The sequence below is a fragment of the Jaculus jaculus genome, chromosome X, assembly GCF_020740685.1.
Source record: "Jaculus jaculus isolate mJacJac1 chromosome X, mJacJac1.mat.Y.cur, whole genome shotgun sequence".
Lineage (NCBI taxonomy): Eukaryota > Metazoa > Chordata > Mammalia > Rodentia > Dipodidae > Jaculus > Jaculus jaculus.
In genome coordinates this window covers 31,272,780-31,298,330 of record NC_059125.1, presented here as the reverse complement: position 1 = coordinate 31,298,330, position 25,551 = coordinate 31,272,780, and the positions used below count along the sequence as shown (strand labels likewise).

Below are 25,551 nucleotides of genomic sequence, written 5' to 3'. Positions count from 1 at the left end.
CATTCTTTCTTTCCTATGAAGTCTCTGAATTCTGGAATGTGTGTACCACTGGCAGAACAATTCCATTTGGACCCCTGTGTTCTGAGTGCACTGTAGCCCGAGTGAGAAGAGTGAGAATTAGCTTTTGTTCTGATTATCCAACCTCATCTGCATGATGTGTCTTGGGGAGCTTACAAGATACAGATGCCCGAGCCACCCTCAGAGATTCTGATTGGCTCTAGGATCTTAGCCCCAGTACTCATCACCAAGTGATAACCCAATTGACTAGTAGAGTACTGCAGCCATCATTCATTGGAAAACATCTCTGTGAGCTGTGTGACACAAGAACCACTCCAAAGTGACCACTCTAGGCTGAGGAGATTACTGCTCTATCAGTATTATTTGCTAGTTGACAGTAAAAAATGCCAGATAATACCTTAACTAATTCATTAATTTCTCTCAATTTACATTTCTCAACATTTTGTTCAAGTCCCTGGCATCATGTAAGAAAACACAAGACATTTTTTTTTCTGCCTTCTGAGCTACACATTGCTCTGAATACACACCAGTGAAAGTAAATTGAGATGTAAAATTCTGTGCTGTTAATTGAAGTCAAAGGTGTTGCTGCCAGTCTGGAACCTCTGAGCTGTGGAGATGAAGAAGCGGGGAGTTGAAAACTTCAAGCTGTTGCCAGAATGCGATGAGTCTCGTGGGAATATGTGGGAGGTGCTGGGTGAGGAGAAGGAGCAATTGTGGTTTCTGTGGACTCACCGAGCCTCAGAATTCTCATGCGGCTGTTCTTGCCAGCAGCCTCATACCCTGCTCTTCACTTGCCAAGCTTGTATTTCTGTCTCAGAAACCTGCATGTGAAATCCAATATTCAGAAATTAAAACATCTCATCTCACTCAGGGGTTCAGTTGTCCTTAAAATGCCTTTCAAGTCATTTAGAGTAATTTTTACACTGGTGTCTTTTACTTAAATCCAAACAGAGCTTTAGTATTCCTGATGTATTTATTATTTCTCAGAATGAAAATATTGGTTCTTCTGAAGTGGTAACTCTTTAGTTACGTGCAGTATTGTTAGTTCATTTATTTGACTTAAAATTAAGCCACTGAATACACAAACACTGTGGTCTTCCATGGCCTTAATAAAATTAATGCCATACTTCATTGAATCAAAACTATTATCAACTGTATGATTGCCATTATTTGTTGTGTGCCAAGAAAAATCAAGCTATGATACAATGTATTCTTTTTATTTATTTATTTTTTTGAGGTAGGGTTTCACTCTAGCCCAGGCTGACCTGGAATTCACTATGGAGTCTCAGGGTGGTCTTGAACTCAGGGCTCTCCTCCTACCTTTGCCTCCCTGCCTCCCGAGTGCTGGGATTAAAGGCGTGCGCCACCACGCCTGGCACAATGTATTCTTATTAGTTGGAATTTACTTTTTCCCTTTTGACATGTTTTCTTCTGTTTTTGTTTTATTAAGAACATACATTGATCGTATGTTGGTACCATCTTTTCCCTCCTTCCTGCCCCCATTCCACTGGGGCCCTCATCAGTGGGGTTGCTGCTATTCCCCATGGAGTTGTGGGTTGTGCATTGTGGGAGCCATAGTCAGTTATTTTGGGTGGAGACAATGCCTCTGGGTGTGACGCCTATGGCTCTTACAATTTTTCTGTCTACTCTTCCAGAAGATTCCCTGAGCCATGGTGGGTGTGTTTTAAGTCTACTTCAGTGATGAGCTCTTAAGAGCCTCTGGATTTCTACTTTGGTATGTGTTGAGCATCATCAGTGTCTGTCTCCTGCACCCTGGTGTTGATTGTCAGGCTCACTGTGGAAGCGGAACTCTTTCTCTGTGGTTTCACCTGGGCCTTGGCTGAAGTGTGAGGGGTCTAAGTTCATTCTGAAAAATAAAAACCAGATTTTCCAATGGAGAATGAAGTCAGCATAGGTTAAATGGGATAAGCATTATTAATTTAGGGAGATTTTGATGCATGTAGCTTCTCTTTTAGTCAAAGTCTAGTGGAGTTTGTCATAGGAGAGGATAAACTTGGTCTCTGTAGAATTCTGACCTGATTCCCAGTTCCAGCTGTGGGTTCTGTGCCTCTTTTTTTTTTATTTTTTTTAAATTTTATTTATTTATTTATTTGAGAGCGACAGACACAGAGAGAAAGACAGAGGGAGAGAGAGAGAATGGGCGCGCCAGGGCTTCCAGCCTCTGCAAACGAACTCCAGATGCGTGCGCCCCCTTGTGCATCTGGCTAACGTGGGACCTGGGGAACCGAGCCTCGAACCGGGGTCCTTAGGCTTCACAGGCAAGCGCTTAACCACTACGCCATCTCTCCAGCCCGGTTCTGTGTCTCTTAGTGGATCTCTTAGACAATCAGAACTGGTTACTCACCAAGGCTGTGTGCCACCATTGCACAGGTGCATACTTCTTGTCAGGCTGGTTGCTTCTAAGTAGCTTAGACCCCTGCTTACTCACAGCGTTGCTGGTCATTTTCCCCCAGTAGCGTATGATGTTCTAACCATCTGGGGACTGTCTCTCTTCTTCTAGCTGGGTCTGTCAGTGATCTGTGTTAGCATCATGTAATATTTTTACCAATAGGGTCTTAGCTTTTACCTCAGGTGGGTAATGTAATCAAGTGCTTTGACAGAAGCCTGTTTTGTTTTGGGGACCTCGTAGGTCTCTCTGATCAACAGCTTAATGTGGGTAGAAACCAGTTTCTGGTACTGGGAGTCACAGGCCAGAGCCAAATGTTTTAGGGTTAGGCTCCATCCCACCCTCTCCAGGGCCCTTATTACCAGAAGATACCCCCCTCAAACTCCTGTTCAGGATTAAAGCTTTTAATCAACCTTCAAGGGGAAAGGTTTCTATAGTTAGTACCAGTTTAGTTTGGGTTTAGTTTTGTATTTATTTCCCCCAACCTCCCCTCCCCCAAACCCTTCCCTATCCCTATTATCTGGGCCTTGAGTTGCCTATATGGCATGCCAACAACTAAAGCTGTTCCAGGTTAGGAACCACCGATGAATGAGAACATGTGACATTTGTCTTTCTGTGCTTGTGTGAGTTTGGTGAGTATGATCTGTTCCAAGTCTTTCTATTTTCCTATAAATTACATTGTATCATTTTTTTCTTACTGTTGAGTAAAATTCCATTGTGTAAATATACCAAAACTTCATTTTCCATTCATCCAATGATGGGCTCTTGGGTTGATTCCAGTTCTTATCTATTGTGAATTGAATAGCTATAAACATGGATGAACAAATATCTCTGCAGTGAAGCATATAGCAATTAGGGTAAATGCCCAGTAGGGGAATAACTGGGTCTATTGGTGGTTCTGTTTTCATCTTTATCAGGAGTCTCCATATTGATTTCCATAGTGGTTATTCAAGTGTACATTCCCACCAACAATGAATAAGTATTACTCTTTCCCTACATAGTTGCCAACATTTACTGTTCGATTTTAATTTTTTTTATTATTATTATTAGTTTTGCAAGGTAGGGTCTTACTCTAGCCCAGGCTGACCTGGAATTCACTATGTATTCTCAGGGTGGCCTTGAACCCATGGCGATCCTCCTACCTCTGCCTCCCAAGTGCTGGGATTGAAGGCATGCACCACCATGCCCGGCTTATTGTTTGATTTTTAATGATTGACATCCTGACTGGAGTAAGGTTCAGTCTCATAGTTGTTTTAATTTGCGTTTCCCTGATGGTTAGGATGTTGAACATTTCCTTAGGTGAGTATTATTCGTTTGTTTTTTTCTTCCTCTGAGATCTTCCTATTCAGTTCTCTGCTCCATTTTTATTTTTTTTATTGACAACTTCCATAATTGTTAACAATATCCCATGGTAATTCCTTCCTTTCCCCCACTTTCCCCTTTGAAACTCCACTCTCCATCATATCCCATTCCCCCTCAATCTATCTCTCTTTTATTTTGATGTCACAATCTCTTCCTTCTATTATGATGGTCTTGTGTAGGTAGTGTCAGGCACTGTGAGGTCATGGATATCCAGGCCATTTTGTGTCTGGAAGAGCATACTGTAAGGAGTCATAACCTTTCCTTTGGCTCTTATTATTTCTTATTATTTCTGCCACCTCTTCTGCAATGGACCCTGAGCCTTGGAAGGTGTGATAGAGATATTTCAGTGCTGAGCACTCCTCTGTCAATTTTTTTATTTATTAATTATTAAAAGAGAGAGAAATAGACAGAGAGAGAGAGAGAGAGTCAAAGAGAGAGAGAATGGGTGTGCCAGGGTCTCCAGCCATTGCAAATGAACTTCAGATGCATGCGCCCCCTTATGCATCTGACTTACATGGGTCCTGGGAAATTGAACAAGGGTCTTTTGGCTTTGCAGGCAAGTGCCTTAACTGCTAAGCCATCTCTCCAGACCTCTTCTGTCGCTTCTCCTCAACACCATGGTGCCTTCTGTGTGTTCCATTTATTGTGAGTTGTGTTTTTATTGTTTAGTTATTTGAGTTCTTTGTAGATTCTAGATATTAGGCCTCTCTGTCAGTGGTATAGCTGGTGAATATTTTCTCCCATTCTGTGGATAATCTATTGGCTCTGATTATAGTATATTTATGTGTGTAAAAGCTTTGTAGCTTCACGAGACCCCACTGGTGGAGTGATTGTTTAATTTCCTGGAGTACTGGGGTCTTACAGGAAGTCTTCCTCACTCCTAGTGGAGAGTTCCTCCTATTTTTTCTTCTCATAGTTGAAAAGTTTCAGGTTTTATATTGAGGTATTTAATCCATTTGGACTTGATTTTTACATATGTTGAGATGAGTGGATGTAGTTTCATTTTCTACATGTGGTCATCCAATTTGCACAGCATCATTTGTTGAGGTTGCTATCTTTTCTCTAGTCTACGTTTTGGGTGCCTTTGTCAAAGACCAAGTAGCTGCATTTACTTAACCTAATGTCTGGGTCTTCAATTCTATTCCATTGGTCTATATGCCTGTTTTTATGTCAGTACCATGCTGTTTTTGTTACTACGACTTTGTAATATAGCTTTATATCAGGTATGGTGATACATTCAGTGGTGTTTCTTTTGCTGAATATACATGCAAAGGTACATGCAAGACTTGCTGCCATTCCATAAGAAGATTTTTTGAGGTAGGGTCTCGCTCTAGCTCAGGATGGGTTGGAGTTCACTATGTAGTCTCAGGGTGGCCTCACCTTAAGTTCATTTATCTTTCTTTTGAGGTCTCTGTGGTTTTTGTCAATGAAGTTAAGCCTATTGAAGACAGCTTTGTTTGTTTCATTTATGTGATTAAAAATATGGAACAAAAATATGGAACACTCAAGAATTTGCATGCCATATAATCTTCTCTATCATTCCAATTTTAGTATATGTCTTGCTGAAGTAAGCACTTGATGTTTTAAATATATGTTATTTACTTTTTTATTTAAGAGGGAGGGAGGGAGGGGGGATGGGCATGCCAGGACCTCCAGCCACTGTAAATAAACTCCAGACATATGTGCCACCTTGTGTATCTGACTTAAGTGGGTCCTGGGGAATCAAACCTGGGTCTTTAGACTTCACAACCAAGTGCCTTAACTGCTAAGCCATTTCTACAATCCCATTTTGACATTTTTGTACATGTATATAATATATTTTGTTCCTACTCTCCTACTATCCTCAACCTCCTGTAGCACCCTTCTTTTTCCCCATTAATCACCATCTTACTTTCATGCCCTGTTTGACCCATTGAGTTAAATTTTATACCCATTGAGTTTGTGTGTATGATCATAGGTGGAAGGTTACTTACTGTGGAATGGGCAACTTACCAGTGGCTACTTCACTAATGAATGTGATACCTCCTCTTCCAGCAACCATTAACTGCCAATATCTAGTTGTTTTTTTTTTTTTAAATTTTTTAAAATTTATTTATTTGAGAGCGGCAGACACAGAGAGAAAGACAGATAGAGGGAGAGAGAGAGAATGGGCGCGCCAGGGCTTCCAGCCTCTGCAAACGAACTCCAGACGCGTGCGCCCCCTTGTGCATCTGGCTAACGTGGGACCTGGGGAAGCGAGCCTCGAACCGGGGTCCTTAGGCTTCACAGGCAAGCGCTTAACTGCTAAGCCATCTCTCCAGCCCCAATATCTAGTTTTGAAGGTCTGGGGTCTCATGTATTCTTCCCTTATTGGTGGCAAACTATTGAGAGGCTCAATCTTGTGCTGGAAACCACAACTGCTGTGAGTTTATGAAGTTACTACTATATTCTCAAACATGACAACTAAACCATCCAAACCTCAAGGAACCTTGTAGAAGAGCAGCCATGTTGGTACCATTGTTAGCCTCTTCCTTGTCCTCCCCCCTCCGCAGGGACCCTCCTTGTTAGGGAATGTGGGTCATGCACTGTGGGGGTTATGGGTAAGAGGCAATGTCTCTGTGAATAATGTCCCAACATGTGGCCAAGAATTCTTTTGATTTTGAGTGGTTTTTAGGTTTTCCATAAAATACTGTCTTCTTGCTTATGAAGAGCAGTGGTGATTCAACATTTCTTGAAAACTCTTCCTCAATTGTTCCAGGATTTTTCCACAAGAAGTTGTTCTGGACTAAGCTGTAAGCTTTCATTTCACAGACCTTCTAAGTCATACTTTAACAGCTTTGCAACCAACTCGTTTGAAATACTGACTCTAAGAACGGTTTTGACCAAGTTTGTAAATGAGATGGCAATGACACCTACATTATCATAGGTATATATTTTGTCACTAGGACAGGTAGGTTATAAGATGAAGTCCAGTTTCAGAGCTGTTAAGATGTGAAAATTATTCATCTTTTCCTTCTTTTCTTTTCTCTTTCCTCTCCTTTCTTCTTCCTTTTTTTTTTTTTTAAGGTAGGGTTTCACTGTAGCCCAGGCTGATCTGGAACTCATTCTGTAGACCCAGACTGACCTTGAACTCATGGTAATCCTCCTACCTCTGCCTCTTGAGTGCTGGGATCAATGACATGCACCACCATACCCTGTTTTCTTTTTTTAATTTTTTTTTATTAATTAGCTTTGTATTCAGCAAGTACAATCAGTTTGGTACCATTATCAGGCTCATCCGTGACCTACCCCTTCCCCATTGGCCCCTCCTTGTTGAGGTATATGGGTCGTGCATTGTGGAGTTAGCCCATAGTTATGGGTAACATACATGTCTCTGCATATCTTGAAACACCCTGATTTCTTTCCTCTCTTTTTCTTTTCCTTTCTTTTTCACTTTCCTTTCCCCTCCTTTTCCCCTTCTCTTTTTCTTTTTTTTCATTCCCTTTTGTCTCAAACATGCTAGACAAGTACCTTACCATGAGGTACGTCTTCCACCCATTTTGGTAACCTTTCTTTCTTTCTTTCTTTCTTTTCTTTTCTTTTTTTTTTTTCAACGTAGGGTTTCACTCTAGCTCAGGCTGACCTGGAATTTACTATGGAGTCTCAGGGTGGCCTTGAACTCATGATGATCTTCCTACCTCTGCCTCCCGAGTGCTGGTTAAAGGTGTGCACCACCATGCCTGGCTCTTTTCTTTTCTTTTCTTTTCTTTTCTTTTCTTTTCTTTTCTTTTCTTTTCTTTTCTTTTCTTTTTTTTCTTTTTCTTAATGTAGAGTCTTACTACAGTAAGACCCAGGCTGACCTGAAACTCACTCTTGTCCTAGGATAGCATTGAACTGCCACTGATCCTCCTATCTCTACCTCCCAAGTGCTAGGATTAAAAGCATGTGCCAGCATGCCTGACTAATGTTTTTTTTTTGTTTGTTTGTTTTTGTTTTTTAAGAGACAGTTACACTAAGTCGCCTAAACTGGCCTTGAACTTGCTTTATAGTCCAGGTAGACCTTGAATTTGTGATTCTCTTGCCTTAGCTTCCCAAGTATCTGGAATTATGGACCTGGCTAAGTAGTGTTCCTGGTAGTTGCCAACTGCTTGTGAGCTCCACCATGCTCATATGCTTTAAACAATTTGAACCTTGTGTGATGTTTCCATCTCAACACACATCTGCCTTCATGTCTTCGAATGGATAAGCAGATATTCCGCACTTCTTTCTTCTATTTCAATTTTCAGCTAAAAGCTATGCTTTTATATGCTTCGTCCCAACCTTGATTGTACACAGAAATCCCCTCAGAATTTTGTTAAAATGTATATTCTGATTTAGTAGATTTGAGAACGAACCTGAAAATGTACAGTTCTGGCACATTTTCAGATGCTACTCATGCTGCTAGTCTCGGTACCACATATTGAGTAGCTGGGCTTCAGTACATCAAAGGAAACAATGTGTCATGGAAAAATTCAGTACCTATCTAGGGTGCATGGATGCTTTAGTTTTTCTTCCCTTCCTATCATTTTGATGAAAACTTGTGTACTGCAAATGTCATCGTATTGAGTAAATACAAAGATTTCTTACAGTATAAAAAGAAAACAAGAATGTTGTTCTTATGGCGTAGGAAAGGAAATTTCCTTCCCTTAATTTGTTTTGTGAAAGTATTTTTTCTATTTCAAAAAACCTGGGAAACTTGAATATATTAGGAAATCTATATGTAATTGCAGGTTATTAATGTACCCATTAATACCACATTAGTTCATCATGATTAATAGCATCTATGTTAATCCTTAATGAATTAGTAATGACAGACAATTTGCTTTAAAGTGCCAAGAAAACATTGTAAAAAAGGCACCACACATAACAAGAAAATTAATTATATGTTGGTTAGATACTGGCTTGTCACAAATAAGATATGTTCATTTGGAAAGCCTCATTGGTATTGATAGTTGCATATTAAGAGATGCTTTTTATATTCATAAACCTTTTATAAAATTAGAAGAGAATTTTATTTAAGGTAGATGGAGGAACTGATATTCATGACAGATAAAAATGTACAAAAATACAAATATGTGATCATCTACTATTTTGCCTATGTGACTTGCCAGAGAGACTTCCTACAGTGGCCATTTCGATTAAATTCCAAATTGAACTGCTTCTGCTGCCTGCTGGTCTATTCTAAATTCAGAAATTCATTTCCCCAAGACCCAAGCACTTCTTGTTACTGTTTACGGTTTTAGAGAATCATTTGTTTTTGCCATCAGTCTTCAGTCTAATTCTGTGATGTCGGCAGGCATCGTTTATTTCTGTCTTTGCCCTACATCCGAGGAAGCGAAGGTCAAGGAAATTATGTGACTTGCCCAAACCAACCCAGCCATATAATTTGTCCCCCACAGATTATGGGTCTACCATTTTAAATGTCTCCGATTTTAACCCAGGCGGAAAGAGCTGCAGGAGCAGAGGTTCTGTCCAGCTGGTGCCTTTGAGGAAACCCAAGTGAGATTGGAGCTCTGACTTGGAAGGGAAGAGGGACAAAAGACAATACTGCAGAGAAGAACAGGGCCCAGGGTATGCAGGCCTTGTAGGCTGTGTAAAAAGATTTCATATTCTATCCCAGGGCAATGGGAAGCCATTTGTAAATGTCATGTCCAGGGACCTGGTGAGTGATGTGTTTTGCTGGAGCGCACTGGCTGCCTGTGGAGAATAGCTTGGAGGTGGAGGCTGATGTATTGGAGATCTGTTCAGCAGGCCCCATTGAGCCCATCCAAATAAAGGCAGAGTTAGTTGCAGAAAAATCTGAAGCACATCATTTATCCCTTTCTCTATTTTCTCCTTAAGTCAGCAGAAAGGGTCATTGCCTCACCTCCATTGCAACTGGCTTCTATGAATTCAGGAAGTTCCAAGCACTCCTGGTAAGGGGCAGAATCTGTTAGGGAAGCCATCACAGCAGCCAGTGGGCAGAGCAGTTAACACTCCTTCACCCAGTTTATTGCCTGTTTGAGTTTGCTGCTTATGCCAAAGGAACTATTTGGGGGAGAAGGTTCTGGATCCAGAAGCAAAGACAGCCAGCTTATTTTCCAATACCCAAATGTCAAGATTCCAGTTCTAGAGGGTCACTCTCCCTGTTAAGCACATTGTGGTCTGGAAAGCTAGGAATAGAACCAGTCTATCTCTCCCCTCCTCATGGAAGGTGGGAGTTAAAGCAGAGGTTAGTTGAGAAATGGCTTTTTAAACCTATGATTAGAGTGTCCTGATGCTGCTTTCACAGATGAAGGAGGACTCATGAAGTCTGGAGCTCAGATTTTTTTCAGGATGTTGGGGATGTAATGTTTGTCCCAGTCTTTTATTCCTTAGGGTGTGGCATAAGTTGGAATTGAAAATAGATTTCCCGTGTTATTTATTATTTTTTTTGCCCATTTTAGAAATTATCTGGGTACAGTGTAGACCATATCCCACCCTCAAGCCAGTGGATCAACCCTTACCTGAAACCCCTATTTGATTTTTTTAAGTTCTTTTGCTTTTTCGAGGTAGGGTCTCACTCTAGCTCAGGCTGACCTGGAATTCTCTATGGAGTCTCAGGGTGGCCTCGAACTCACAGCGATCCTCTTACCTCTGCCTCCTGAGTGCTGGGATTAAAGGCGTGTGCCACCACACCCGGCTTTCCTCTTAGATTTTGATTAGCCCTCCCTCCACCTTTCCTTTACTCATCCTTAGAAAACAATGGCACTGAACTAAAGTGGAGTTGTAGATCTAGAGCAGTAGCTCAGTTGATAGAGTGCTTGCCTAGCATGCATGAAGACCTGTGTTAGAGCCCCAACACAAAATAAGGAATGTCTAGTGTTCCAGGAGGTGGAGGTAGGAGATCAGGAGTTCAAGACCATCCTTAGTAACATAGGGATTTTGAGGCCAGCCTGGGCTAGAGATCCTGTCTTTAAAATAAACAGAACAAGCAAAAACAAAACAATAAGAAACCCCAGGAAACAGCAAAACTGGAATTGCAGAATAAGCAAAGGAATACCAAAAAGTGCTTACTTGATTCTTTGTAGAATAGGAATGGGGGAGAGAATTGGAGCTAGTGATATTTCTTGCTAATACAAATATCAAGAAAGACTAGTCAAGCCAGGTGTAGTGGCTTACTCCTTTAATCCCAGCACTTGGGAGGCAGAGGTAGGATGATCACTGTGAGTCTGAGGCCAGCCTGAGACTACATAGTGAATTCTAGGTCAGCCTAGGCTAAAGTGAGGCCCTACCTCAAAAAAAAAAAAAAAAAAAAGCAAGGCATGGTAGCACACACCTTTAATCCCAGCACTCGGGAGGCAGAGGTAGGAGGATTGCTGTGAGTTCAAGGCCACCCTGAGGCTCCATAGTGAATTCCAGGTCAGCCTGGGCTAGAGTGAGACCCTGCCTCAAAAGCCCCCCACCACCACCAAAAAAAAAAGACTAGTTAATGCTATTGGTTTAATTTAACAATTGTCAACTGTATGTTCTCTTGACCTGAAACATCAGCCTTACCTAGGCATTTCTTAAAAGTGTTATTTATTTATTTATTTATTTTTGAGGTAGAGTCTCATTGTAGCCCAGGCTGACCTGGAATTTACTCTGTATTCTCAGGGTAGCTTTGAACTAACTCATGGTGATCCTCCTACCTCTGCCTCCCAAGTGCTGAGATTAAAGGCGTACACCACCATGCCCAGCCCAAAAGCATTAAATTTAAAGCCATATCTACCAAATCAGACATGCAGGAAGGACCCAGCCATCTGAACTTTAAGCTCTTTTGATGGTTCTTGATGCCAACTCAAGTTTGAACAGTACTGGATTAGACTAGATCATAATGTGAAGGAGAGCCTTGAGGACAAGCTAACTTTGTTCTCCAATTTCACCAGCTCTCCCACCTCTGAGTAGGTGCCTCAAGAATCTGTTCCTGTTTGTAGGTGAAATGCCAGGGCAAAGGGACTGGAGGGCTCATTCCACCACTGAAAAGCAAGGCTTGATATAACCAGGAAAGGCCTTTCTTCCACTTATGGTTGAAGGATCTGTTAGGAAATCCTACAAGGGCACTGATGTCTCTGGCTTAACCACTGTGGGCTTTGTTATCTCACAGGAAAGTAATTTGTGATTTTTTTTTCTAGGAACCTGATGGTCAGATAATCAGGAGTCACAGAGATGGTTCTAACTTTAACTAGCTGAGTTTCCTTGAATAAGTTTTTATAATGCCCTCACCCATACTGCAGAACAGGATTACTGATGCATGCCTCTTAGGGATGCTTGGGAAGTTAACAGAGGTCATGTACAATACACTTGACATAGAACAGATGCCAGATGCTTAATGATGAACAGTATCAATTTTGGGTCATTTAATATCTCAGAATTGCTGAGGAAGGATCACCATTGCAGGGAAAAACTGAAGATGAATTTTTAATTACTTCAAGTTCAGAGCTGGGCTTACATTGAATTATCTGCTATGGTTCAAATTATCTAAATATTAAAGCTATTTTTCTGAGTTTAAGTACCATATCAAGAGATTCATTGTAATGGTCTGCTATTAAGGAGCAAAGTTAAAATTTAAATTATTTTAAAGTATAACCTTGATAAGTATAATCCTTATAAATTAATTCACTTGTAAATGAACATAATAAAAGTTACTTGCTATTATATTTCTGTAATATCTGGCAGTTTTATAAAATTGATTTTATGTTGGACAAAGAGGGCTTTTGTGTTAAAAGGAAGTTATTATTGTGTTATTTGGTAACCTATGATTTAGATGAATGAGTTAGAGATTTTTAATCCCTCTAAAATCATCTTTGCCTCTTTCCCTTAAGCTGGTCCTAACCAACAATTATATTTTATAAGATGATCATAAAAAATGAACAGATAAAATTATTCTGACAGCTTCTGTCCTTATGTTTAGGTGGGAGTTTTCTAGAAGAATGAAAAATATCAGTTCTTATTGTCTTTTCAGTATGTCAAACACACTCAGTTCATCCCATGCTTGACTGCCTATGAGTCTGAGGAACTTTAAGGCCATGTGTCATGCAATTCATGTAAAAATATATGAGGGTTATGGGTGTCCCAGACTATGACTTGATTAACTTGTATTTTCCTTTTTAATGGGAATAACAACGGGCTTTGCAAGCTAATATAGAATCTCCAGGTTTAACTGCATAAGACTTTAATACTCATGCTGTGTGAGTTAGAAAAAAATGAAATTTTTTAGTACAGTAAATAAACCAAGTCATTTGGGAGCCAAATTGAAGTCTGCAGCCTAGAAAATCAACAAGGACTAAAAATAGTAAGATTAAAGGTGGCATTCAACCATCCAAAGGTGGTTTTTAAGTATCACCGAAGAAAAAGCCAGGCCATGGTATGATGGGCTTGAAAAATATATAGGCGTGGGGAACATTATTTACAGTGTGTAGTTGTAGAAGCTTCAAGTATAGATTTGGTGGTGCAGAGTTTTGATTTTTCACATTCTTACACTCAGTAGAATTAAGAGTGCACTCTCTTTGATTTCTAACAGAGAAGTGTTTGCACAATCTAAATGACATTGAAAACTGATCTCAATGATGTTGATGTGAAAGTTTTAGAGAGCAATTGCTGCTTCCATTGAGCAAACTGAGCAAATAGTTCTAGCATCCATTGGCCTCTCAGGCTTCTCTTCACAGCCAGCACAGGAGGTGTTGAAAGAAAAGAAGAAAGAACACAGAGTTCTCTAGCCATCTCATTTACCTGGTGTCAGCTGGGCACCGAGGTTCTTGGTAGAATTTTGCTCATATGCTTGAAATGACACCAAGTGGAATTTAAAAAACATATCAAGCTTTCAGGGCCTACATATTGAACAAAGAACAATAAAAGTTTAGGGCTTCAGGGATGACTCAGTGGCTAAGGTACTTGTATGCAAAGCCTAATGACCTGGGTTCAATTCCCCAGTACAGTGGTGCATGTATATGGAGTTTGTTTGCAGCAGCTGGAGACCCTGGTAGCCCATTCTCTTGCCCTCTCTCCCTCCCTCCTTACCTCCCTCCCTTCCTCTCTTCTCTCTCTGCTTACAGATAAATAAATAAAAAATATTTTAAGGGCCAGAAAAATAGCTTAGTGGTTAAGACACTTGATTGTGAAGGCTAAAGGCTCAGATTCGATTCTCCAGGTCCTATGTAAGACAGATATACAAGGTGGCACATGCATCTGGAGTTCGTTTGCAATGGCTAGAGGCCCTGGCATGCCCATTCTCTCTCTGTCCCTCCCTCTATCTCTAATAAATAAATAAAAATAAATTTTAAAAAATTAAAATAATATTTTATTTTTATTTATTTATTTATTTAAGAGGGAGGGAGAGAATGAGGCAGAGAGAGGGGGAGAGAGAAAGAGAGAATGGGTACAAGAGGGCTTCTAGCCACTGCAAATGAACTCCAGATGCATGTGCCACCTTGTGTATCTGGCTTATGTGGGCCCTGGGGAATTGAACTTGGGTCCTTTAGCTTTGCAGGCAAGCACCTTAAACACTAAACCATCTCTCCAGCCTTAAAAAATATTTTTAAGAACTAGAAATGACTAGCCACAGCTACATGTAGATATTGTGAAATTCTTTTTACAAAATATTTTTATTAATTTATTTTTAAGGAGAGAGAGAGAATTAATAGGTATGTGTGCACTACATCATGCTTCTAGTTTTACCTAAGTACTAGGTTATTGAACTTGGGCTGTCAGGCTTTGTATGCAAGTGCCTTTAACAGCTGAGCCATCTCTCCAGCCATTGAACTGATGCCCGACATGCCAATTCCCTTTTTATCCTTTAGGAAAAAACGTCAAAAAAAATTAAGCAGATGAATGGAGACTTGGATGACACAATGACTGGAATGTGAAAAATAAATTCTCAGAGATTATGTTATAAGCGTGGTCAGGATATTGCTAGTGATAAAAAGAAATTATAAAAGTAGTCAACTAGCTTCTCATAGTTCCTTTGTGATTAGATGAAAAATTCTCCCTCAGATTTCCTTGTCAGGTATTCAACTCAGCCAATATTTGCTAAGCGCTAGCTTTGCCTGCCAGCTCTAAGCCTTGGGTCTTCAAACTTGAATGTGACCCAGCCCTTGCTCAAAAGACAGTTCAATCTAATGGAGACTAGCCATTTTTAATGCCAGATGTGCATGCCAAAATATTTTTGGTGACATTATTTGAAATGCAATGACCAAAATACCTTATTTATTAAACTTCTTACATAATTCATCCTTTGTAGGCCATATTTGGCTACCCACACCATGAGCAAAAAAGGTTAAAAAATTCTAGATGGACTATAGAAATAAATATAAGGCAATAAAGATTCCAGATGAAATGGTAGTCTGTCTTCATGACTTTGGGGTAGGCAGAGATATTTTTTAATTTAGGCAAGGTCTCACTTTAGTCAAAGCTGACCTGGAACTCATTCTGGAGCTTAGACTGGCCTTGGATTCATGGCAACCCTTCTAGCTTAGTCTCCTGAGTGTTGGGATTAAAGGTATATGGAGCTACATCTGGCAGAGATTCCTTTATCTGTGTATATGTGTGCCAAGACATATGTGTGGAGGTCAGAGACAAATTACAGGTTGGTCCTCACCTGTCTTCTTTATTTGCTCTGTTTTCTTGCTGTGCTGTACTTTCCTGCACTTACTATGAGATTCTGGGAAATTTTCCTGTCTCGGACCCCCATCTCACTGTCAGTATACTGGGATTACAGAAGTTCACTACAGCTTCCAGCTTTTTATGTGTGGTTTGGGGATTGAACTCATGTGCTCTAGCTTGAGCAATGTATGCTTTATTCACTGTACCATCTCCCTAGCAAACAACAGAGATATTTTTTTAAAAAATTACTTCTTTATTTGAGACAGGGAGACAAAATAAAGAAGGGGAGAGAAAGAGAGAGAGACAGAGAGAGAGAGAGAGAGAGAGAGAGAGAGAGAGAGAGGGAGAATGGGTGTTTCAGGGACTTCTGCCACTGCAAAGAAACTCCAGATGCATGTGCCACTTTATGTATCTGGCTTTACGTGGGTACTAGAAAATTGAACCCAGGCTGTCAGGCTTTGCAAACTAGCACCTTTAGCCAGTGATCCATCTCTCCAGCCCCAGAAGAGGTTTTTTTTTTTTTAATAACAAAATATAAAACCATAAAGAGGGTTATCATAAATAACATGAACTACATTCAAATATGGAGTTTCACATAGTCTGCTACTGAAAAACCCTAGTGTCAGAAATGGGTCACACCCCACAGTGAGCTACTGGACAGGGAGGCTCATGAAAACCCAAAAACAAATGCAAGGCATTGCCAAAATGCTTAGTTTCACACCAGAATTAGATGGTGAGACTCAATTGCTTAAGATACCAAGGGCTGCTGTTGTATGACATTGAGAAATCAAGTTGGAACTGAAAATGAAGCCACCTCCCTTCTGGCTAGCTGTCTTGTGCTGAAAAGTGCTGTAAAGGCTGCTGGGAAATAAAATTCATCAACAATGTGAACAAACAGTGTATCTGTACCCACCAGTGCAATAGTGGCATATAAGCTATTGGGGTAATCAACTACTCTCAGCTTGGATCTGAGGCCTGCTCAATGGGAAGGAATTCATGTCTAGTACTGAGAACCAAGTTAAAGGCTTGGATAGTCATAGACCCTAGAGGGCAGCTTCCACTTTTTTTTTTGGCTAAATGCAGAGTTAATGCTCATAAAAAAGCTTTCTAGATGCATGTTAATCATCATTGATCACTGCTGCTCTTATTCTTGGTTAGAGAACCTACTTTTCATAGATGGTGGCAAATACTTAGCAGAACCAAGACTTATCAAAATGACAAGCAGAGAAAGCCTATTGCTAGCATGAAACAAGTCACCTCTATTACCTCTTTCCAGCCCCAGGAAACATTACAGAGGAAGTGGCAGATTAAAGATCAGTGCTGCTCTCACTACTAGCCAGAAATCTTTCTTTAGGGAGATGGCAATAGATACTGAGGAGACTCAAATCTCTTCACAGCAGAAAATGAGTGGCTGCTGATAGCTCAACACTAAAGGAGACATACCCTCCAAAGCTCAGGGAACATTGTGGAAGAGGGGGTAGAAAGAATGTAAAAGCCATAGAACCAAGTGGAGCATTTATGAACGCACAGAGATTATATATACCCTCACCGAGAAGGGCCTTCAATGGAATGAGGGTGGGGGAGAGGGGATAAAAGATAACCTGATGGGAATTCAACCAAATTACAGTATGGTCATATATTAAAGTTCCTAATAAAATTATATAAATAAGAACTTTGATTAATCACAAGGAAAAGAATGGGGAAGGAGGAGCAGCAAAAAAAAGTTATGTTTGAAAATGCCAAAATGAACTCTAATCCTTTGTATGATACTAAAAAATGGAAAACGAGGTCTAAGAATGGGAGAAGTCTTTGCAATACACATATTCTAAAAAGACATAAAGAACTTCTAAGAATCAAACAAAAAACGTAGACTATGTGAAATAGATTTGAGTAAGCACTTCACAAAACAGGATGTTAGAATGGCTTGGGGGTTTAGTTCAGTGGTAGAGTGCTTGTCTAGCCCTACAACGTCCTGGGTTCAACTCAAAGCCACACACACACACACACACACACACACACACACACACACACACACAAAATCAATCAAAGAGGATGCTAGTTGTCTTGGTGGGGAAAGGGTACCACAGGGTTTCTAGGACTTTTATAATAATATTAGTTACTTCTGTGTGTTTACTTTGTGGAAATCTTTCAAATTAGGATCTATGCTTTTTTTTTTTAACCGTGCTATATATATTACACTTGCATTGAAGAAGTTTATGTATGAGGAACCTGGTAAAATCATTCAGAAGTCTCCACTGATAGCAAAATAGACCTCAAAATTTAGCCTTTATCATGTGCATATTTTCTTTCTCTTTTTTCTTTTTTTTGATTTTCAACATAGGCTATCACTCTAATCCAGGCTGACCTGGAATTCACTATGTGGTCTCAAAGTCACCTTGAACTCCTGGCAATCCTCCTACCTCTGTCTCCTGAGTGCTAGGATTAAAGGCGTGTGCCACCACACTTGGCCTTTCTTTTAAAATATTATTCATTTATTATTATTTGCAGAAAGAGAAAATGAGTATGCCAGGGCCTCCTGCTGCTGCAAACCAACTCCAGATGCATGCACTACTTTGTGTACCTGGCTTCATGTGGGTCCTGGGGATTTGAGCCTGGGCCATCAGGCTTGCAAGCAAGCGTCTTAGCCACTAATCCATCTCTCCAGCCCATCATATGCATATTTTCTGAATTAGAGGTTTTCAGTGCATTAAAGTGTTAAAAGCTTCACTGTATTCTGGGAGGTATGTAGTATTATTATCCAGATTATATATGAGGAAATCAATGCTTCAATAAGTTTTTTTTTTTTTAAATTTAATTTATTAGTTTTCATTTCAGTGAATACAGGCAGTTTGGTACCATTATTTAGGCTCATCTGTGATCTACCCCCTCCCATTAGACCCTCCTTGTTAATGAAAATGGGTCGTGCATTGTGGAGTTAGCCTCCAGTTATTAGTATGATAAATGTCTCTGCAAATCATGACCCAACATGTAACTCTGACATTCTTTCCGCCCCCTCTTCCGCAAGATTTCCCTGAGCCATGTTGGGTTCATTTTTGGTCTGCTTCAGTGCTGAGGTGTTGGGGGCCTCTGAGGCTCTGGCTCTCTGATTTGGTAGGAGTTGATTTTTCTCTGCATTGATCTCCTTCCCCTTTGTGCTGGTATCCAGTTCACAGGAAAACATCACCCTTGCTTATTTCGCCAGTTGTCCTTAGTTTCAGTTGGGCCCCTTCTGAGGTATGTTGGGGCAGCTCTCTTCTTAGGATCTGCATCTATCTGGAAAAGAGAAGCAGATTCTCCAACGGAGAGTAAGTTAGCACCTGGAAAATTGAGATAACACTTACTTTTTTGATAGACAGTTTGGTAGGTGTAGGCCCTCTTATACCCCGTGATTGATGGTAGCTTGATATTGTAGAGTGGGCTTGTGTTTGGGTATGGTTCTGACTTGTTTCCCAGCTCCAGCTAAGGGTCTAGTACCACTGAGTGGATCAGTTAGCAAAATCAAGAGCAATTGATTCCTCACCATGGCTGTGTACCACTATTGCACTTGTGTGGGCATCACATCCGGTGGATCAAGACTGACCTAAATCTCCTACATCTTCCCTCCCTCCCTCTCCCCCTCTCCCCTCTATCTCTCTCCTCTCTAACTCTTGTATATTAGTTATCTTTTTCCTCAATTTCTTAGTGGACACTGACCTGTAACCCCCACTTCCAGCTTGGGCCTACCATCCACAATGAGCTTTTGATCAGAGAAACCTACAAGGTTTCCCAAAATAATGACAGACTTCTGTCAGAGTACTTGATGACCCACCAAAGGCCAGTGATAAGACCCTATTGCTGAAGACTCCATACACAGCTGACACGTAAAATGGAATGACATGGCTGGAAGCCAGGAAAGAGTCAGTCCCCAGACAGTCAGCGTGTCTAGTGCCAGAAGGCGCTACATAGGCGACTGGGGGAAATGACCAAGATCTGTCCAAGCAACACATTGTTTAACCTAATTAGCAACAAATAACCGGATGTGATGCCCACACAAGTGCTTCAATAAGTTAACTTGCCTAAATTGTAACTAGGAGGTAGTAAAAACCTACAACTGTTACTCAAGTCTGTGGGATTTGGAAGCCCACCCTTTTGATATGCCTGTTATGTTGCCTTATTACTTAATTAACTAATTAATTAAATATTTTGGTTTTGGGGACTGTACCTCATCTTTAGTCCAGACTGGCAGGAACTCTTGTTTCAGCTACCAAGTGATAGGATTGTAATCATGAGCCACCATTCCTGGCTGCCTAATTTTTTAAACCAATTTATTTGAGCATAATGAGGAAAAGAAAAATATTTAACATATACAGTGTTCAAATTAGTTCATGAGATTTTTATTATTATTTATTTATTTGCGAGGAGATAAAGAGAGAGAGAGAGAGAGAGAATGCACAAATGGACATGCCTGAACCTCTACCCACTGCAAACAAACTCCAGATGCACATGCCACCTTGTGCACCCGGCTTTAGGTGGATACTGGGGAATCAAATCCTGGGTTTTAGACTTTGCAGTCAAGTGCCTCAACCACTGAGCAATCCTTTCAGCCCAGATGAAAAGATTTTTTTCAATCCAATTTTAAAGTCTGAGGTTTGCTGCACTGTAGGTTTTTATGAATTGGTGCTTTCTTTTTCTGTTGGAACATAATAAGAAATGAGAAGAAGGGTTGCAACATTCTCTATCAAACAACATGGACTATGCTGGGAATAGCCTGCATGGGTGACCTATGAGCCCATCTCAACACTTTAGGGACATTTTAATGATCTGAGTAATTACTTGTGATCAGCAGACATTGTTTTATGCTTATTAATGACTCTTGAGGATTGATTTCATTCCTCTTCTCACTAATTCACATGCAGAGATATATAAAATGGATGCTGCTGGGTGATTTCCACATCACTGTCTGCATAGCAATGTTCTCTTGCCTGCTTGGATACAGAGAGAAAGTGGAGAAGGGAAGGAACAGCTATTACAATGAACCTATGATAGATAGATGAATGTGCTTGAAAAGCCAAATTATGGTACAGAGACTAGAATTTTGACCTATGTAAAATTTTGGTGTTTGCACATGGTTAGGATTTTGGGATTGCTCTACTTTAGCATACACAAATCCTCTTTTTTCCCTTCTTATGAGCTACAGATTTGGTGACTTGTTTTTTGCTTTCTTTTTCTTTCTTTCTTTCTTTCTTTCTTTCTTTCTTTCTTTCTTTCTTTCTTTCTTTCTTTCTTTCTTTCTTTTTTTCAAGGTAGGGTCTCACTGTAGCCCAGGTTGACCTGGTTCAGGGTGGCCTCAAACTCATGGTGATCCACCTACCTCTGCCTCCCAAGTGCTGGGATTAAAGGTGTGTGCCACCATGCCTGGCTGGTGACTTGGGTTTTGTTCCTTAGGGTACTCACATTTGCAGCCTGTGGGGTATTTACAATATCAGAATATCATCACAACCATAAATGAAATTTAGACTATTTACTTCCATGTGTCTCCCCACTGTAATGACTGCATAAGCAATATGGCAGAAAGACATGTGACAGGATATGAATGGAATTATGCATGAATAGGATTTTAGAGCTTTCTGCTTGTTGAAAAAAATCTTTCTTTATCCCTAGAGCTAGTTATCCCACTCTTATTATCTATTTATTTTTATTTATTTGAGAGAGAGAGAATGAATGGGCATGCCAAGGCCTCCAGCCACTACAAATGAACTCCAGATGCATGTGCCCCCTAGTGCATCTGGCTTGCGTGGGTCCTGGGAAATTGAATCTGGGTCCTTTGGCTTTGCAGGCAAATGCCTTAACCACTAAGCAATCCCTCCAGTCCCCCACTCTTATTTTTTAACATATTTATTTATTTGAGAGAGTGAGATAGTTAGAGAAAGAGACAGACAGAAAGAGAATGGGTATGCTAGGGCATCCAGCTGCTGCAAACTAACTCCAGATGCATGGGTCACCTTGTGCAACTGGTTTACATGGGTTCTGGGCATTTGAATGGGGGTCCTTTGAATTTTCAGGTAAGTGCCTTAACTGTTAAGCCATCTCTCCAGCTCTAGTTATCTCACTTTTATTGCTGTGATGATACATGAGAAAGAAACACCAAAAGTACAAGAGATAATTGAAAACGCCCACTTTCAACCTAACTTTAGTTTGCTACAATCCATCTAGTTATATAGAATTGTTTTCTTTCTTTTTTATTAATAACTTCTGTTATTATAAACTATATCCATGGTAATGCCCTCCCTCCACCAACTTTCTCCTTTGAATCTACATTCTCTACCATATCCCCTCCTCCTCTCAATCAGTCTCTCTTTTATTTTGATGTCATGAAATTTTCCTCCTATTATGATGGTCTTGTGTAGGTAGTGTCAGGCACTGAGAGGTCATCCAGGCCATTTTGTGTCTGAGGGAGAACGTTGTAAGGAGTCCTACCCTTCCTTTGGCTCTTACATTCTTTTTCCACCTCTTCTGCAATGGGCCTTGAGCCTTAGAAGGTGTGATACAGATATTGCAGTGCTGAGCATTCCTGTCACTTCTTCCCAGCACCATGATTCCTTCTGAATCATCCCAAGGTCACTATCATCTGAAAAGAAAAGATTCTCTACCACAAGTGAGAGTAGCATTAATATAAGTGTATGAACATTAAGAGAAGTGCTTACTGGGCCATTTGATAAGCATAGTCCACATTTAGCCAGACAGCAGCAGACGTTACACTCCTAGGGCTCATGACTACCCCTGTTTCAGGTTTTCAGTATTAGGGATGTATTTCCCCCCCCATGGAGCAGGCCTCCGGTCCAATTAGAGGGGAAGTTGGTTTCCACCATGACAGATGTGCCACTATTGCACCCGTTGGCTCATTTGGCCTGGCTGGCCAAATATAAGGCTTGCAGTGTCCACTGTTGAGTATCTTCACTGGTTATTTCTCTCTCTCCCATCAAACTGTATGCAGAATGCCTTCTTCCAGCTTTCTGTCAGTTGGTCTACATGGAGGAGGTTATCAGCTCAGTTCCAGCAGGATTTCTCAGTGGCCTTACAGCCCAAGTATGTGGAGTCTTCAGCAATAGGGTCTTACCATCTATTCCTGGTGGGAAACCAAGGGCCTTGGCAATGGCCTGTAATGTGTTGGGGGCATTAGGGACCTCCCTGCCCAACAACTCACTGAAAGGTGTCCCATCCCTGGCACTAAAAATTTTCTAGTAACAATCTATGTCTCATGAGTGTTCCATTGTCCAAAAAGTAGGTTTCCATATGATTTATTTATATCCTCTTCATGGAATTGTTTTTTAGATATAAGAACTTATAAAAACACTAAGTGGAGAAGATCTCTGGGTGGTAGCTTTTGTAATATAGAACTTTTTATTTAGATGTTGGTTCCTCTTTTGGGAATATGTAATCAGTTTGATTAGCATTGTACATTGTGTCTTGCAGCTCTTCAGAGAACTGTAGGAACATCTGCTTCACTGTGATTTTGTAGGTTTGTTTGGTGGTTTCCCCAAATGCCTTGACAAGAGCAATTTAACATAGTTGAAATAGGTAGTTCCATGGGGGTACAGTTACTATAGGGATTTTTCAGCTTTGCTTCATGTTGGAAAATTGATCCTCTCAAGTATATTCAAGGTATGGTCTTTGACAGAAGTCTATTTCCACTGAGTCCTGGCTTTCTCTACCTTCAGAAAATCTTAGTGATTTTTGTAAATAGAAAATAATTTTCCAAATAAGTCTGGCAGGCCTCATTGAAATTGCCAAGACTTTGCATGTGTAAATGGGCAAGTTTTCAAACAATTTGGGTTGGCTTTCTAAGCTCAACTTTCTATTTTCTGTCAAAACAACGTCTTCCATGTCCACAACATGTTTATGCAATATTGAATAAAACTTCTAATAGGGAATTTTTTCCAGGTGACCTCCCTGAGAGGTTGGGCTGTGAAGAAATCTTAAAACACTCGACCCTGATAAAATTTCTTCCATTGAGAATATTACTTGCTACAGAAACAATGGACTGAATTCAGTTATTTTTGGTTTTTGAATAAATGAATTGTGCTTCCTTTTGTGTAGGTGGCAGAAGAAATTAACTCCTACAGAAAGTCCAGTCTTAGTTGGAAATTGAACTTTGGGTATTTTTTTTTTTTTAAGTTAGGAGAGCCTCAGATCAGACAATGTTAAATTGTTTTTGTTTGGATCTCAAGCAACTTGGAATCTCGTCTACTGTCTGAACACCTTTTATAGAACTATATTTTCCAGGGTTGTCTGTTTTTATATTTATTTTTTCTGGATGCTGAAACTATGACTATTTACTGACCTCCAACTTGGCACTATGTGTGTGGGGATACTAATGAATCTTTTCTTAACCTTCCTAGCACTTTTGGAGAAATCAGTGAGTAGAAGGCGGGACACTGAAGCCATACAGAAAGCCAAAATCCTTTATTCATCCTGCATGAATGAGAGTGAGTAATAAAGAAAATAAATAAAATATTGATAACCCTTATCCTTCAGAATTCTATTAATGTTTAAAGGTATTTTTAAGGAAGAGTACTGATGTTATATTAATGTTAAAGGTGTTATTTAAGGAAATAAGCAATTCTCAATGACTAGATTTCTTTTTTTTTTTTTTCAAGGCAAGGTCTTGCTCTAGTATGGGGTGACCTGGAATTCATTATGTAGTCTCAGGCTGGCCTCAAACTCAGTAATCCTACCTCTGTTTCCCAATTTCTTTTTATTTTTTAAAAATTTTTTGTTCATTTTTATTTATTTGAGAGTGACAGAGAGAGAAAGAGGGGGGGGGACTGAGAATGGGCATGCCAGGGCCTCCAGCCACTGCAAACAAATTCCAGATGTGTGTACCCCCTTGTGCATCTGGCTAACATGGGTCCTGGAGAATTGAGCCTCGAACCAGGGTCCTTAGGCTTCACAGGCAAGCAGTTAACCGCTAAGCCATCTCTCCAGCCCTGCTTCCCAATTTCTGAGACTAAAGGTGTGTGCCAGCATACCTGGGACCAAAACTACATTTTGATGATTTTTTTTAATTTTTAAAAAGTATTTTCATTAATTTATTTGCAAGGAGAGAGAGAGAATGGGTGCACCAGGGCCTTTAGCCACTGCAAATGAATTCCAGCTGTATGTACCACTTTGTACATCTGGGTTTGCTTGGGGAATTGAACTTCAGTTGTTAGGCACTGTGGACAAGTGCCTTAACCCCTGAGACATCTCTCCAGTCCTTGATGAGTACTCCTAGTCTTCTCTGGTTGTTGTGGCCAAGAAAATGATATATTTTTTTCTACAATTGAGATTGTTTGGGTCTAAGGAACTCTATAAGAAATTTGGGTATTGCAATAGGGCAATCCCTACTGCACTTGGTACAAACACCTGAATGGAGATGTAGGTCAGTTGTTTGAGAAAGAGGCTAGAAGGGAGTATGCTTGAGAGGATTGTTATGTTCTATAGAAACCACTGGAACCTAGAGAAATTCAGAGTTCCAAGCATGTCACTGTAGGTAGTACTGATAGGAGACAGAAACCTTAGGTCTCTCTCTATATATACCTTTTGTCTTCTTTCTCAAAACCATTACAGATTTGAAGCCAGTGCTTTTTGGTACTCTAGATGGAGGCAGTAAATGATTGAAATCTGAAACATTCATTCATTGGAGAGTGTTTAGCTTCATTTAGACATGTTGTTTTTAGTTAGGGTTGTTCCTTGGTGCCAACAAGTATCATCACCTTAACTTTATTCACTGGGTGGGGTCAATGTAGTGAGCATTTCTTCATTGTAGAGAACATTCACTGATTCCTCGTTTAGCTTTCCTGGCCAAACCAGAAAGTTTAGAAAATTACATCGAAGGGTGGTGATAGGTAGTTCTGCCTCTGTGAGTATGTTCAATCCACTCTACCTCTTCCCTCTTTCCTTAATAGCTAATGTTTCAATATGGAGACTTCTCAAGTTTTCTCTTAACAAGACAAACTTGTGTTCTTGTTTGGTGATTCAGTTTGCAAGTTTCTTTTCTTTTTTGAGACAGGACCTTACATAGCTTAGGCTGGCCCCAAACTCACTAGGTATCAGAAGACAACCTTGAACTCCTGAACCTCTTGCCTCCATGGTGCAGAGGCTATAGCATGAACCACCACATCTGGCTTCCAGATTGCAGTTCTAACTCT

The 25,551-nt window shown here is 40.3% G+C and overlaps 1 protein-coding gene across 2 annotated transcripts in view; it reads left to right on the top strand.

Annotated features, from left to right (window-relative positions):
* Nucleotides 1–25,551, top strand: part of Phex (phosphate regulating endopeptidase homolog X-linked) — a 313,402-nt gene that overhangs the window by 38,230 nt on the left and 249,621 nt on the right. For both annotated transcript variants that reach the window (XM_045140796.1, XM_004670003.3), the window contains one exon: nucleotides 23,761–23,847. In XM_045140796.1, the coding sequence (XP_044996731.1) occupies nucleotides 23,761–23,847 (87 nt within the window). The remainder of the gene's footprint in view (nucleotides 1–23,760; nucleotides 23,848–25,551) is intronic.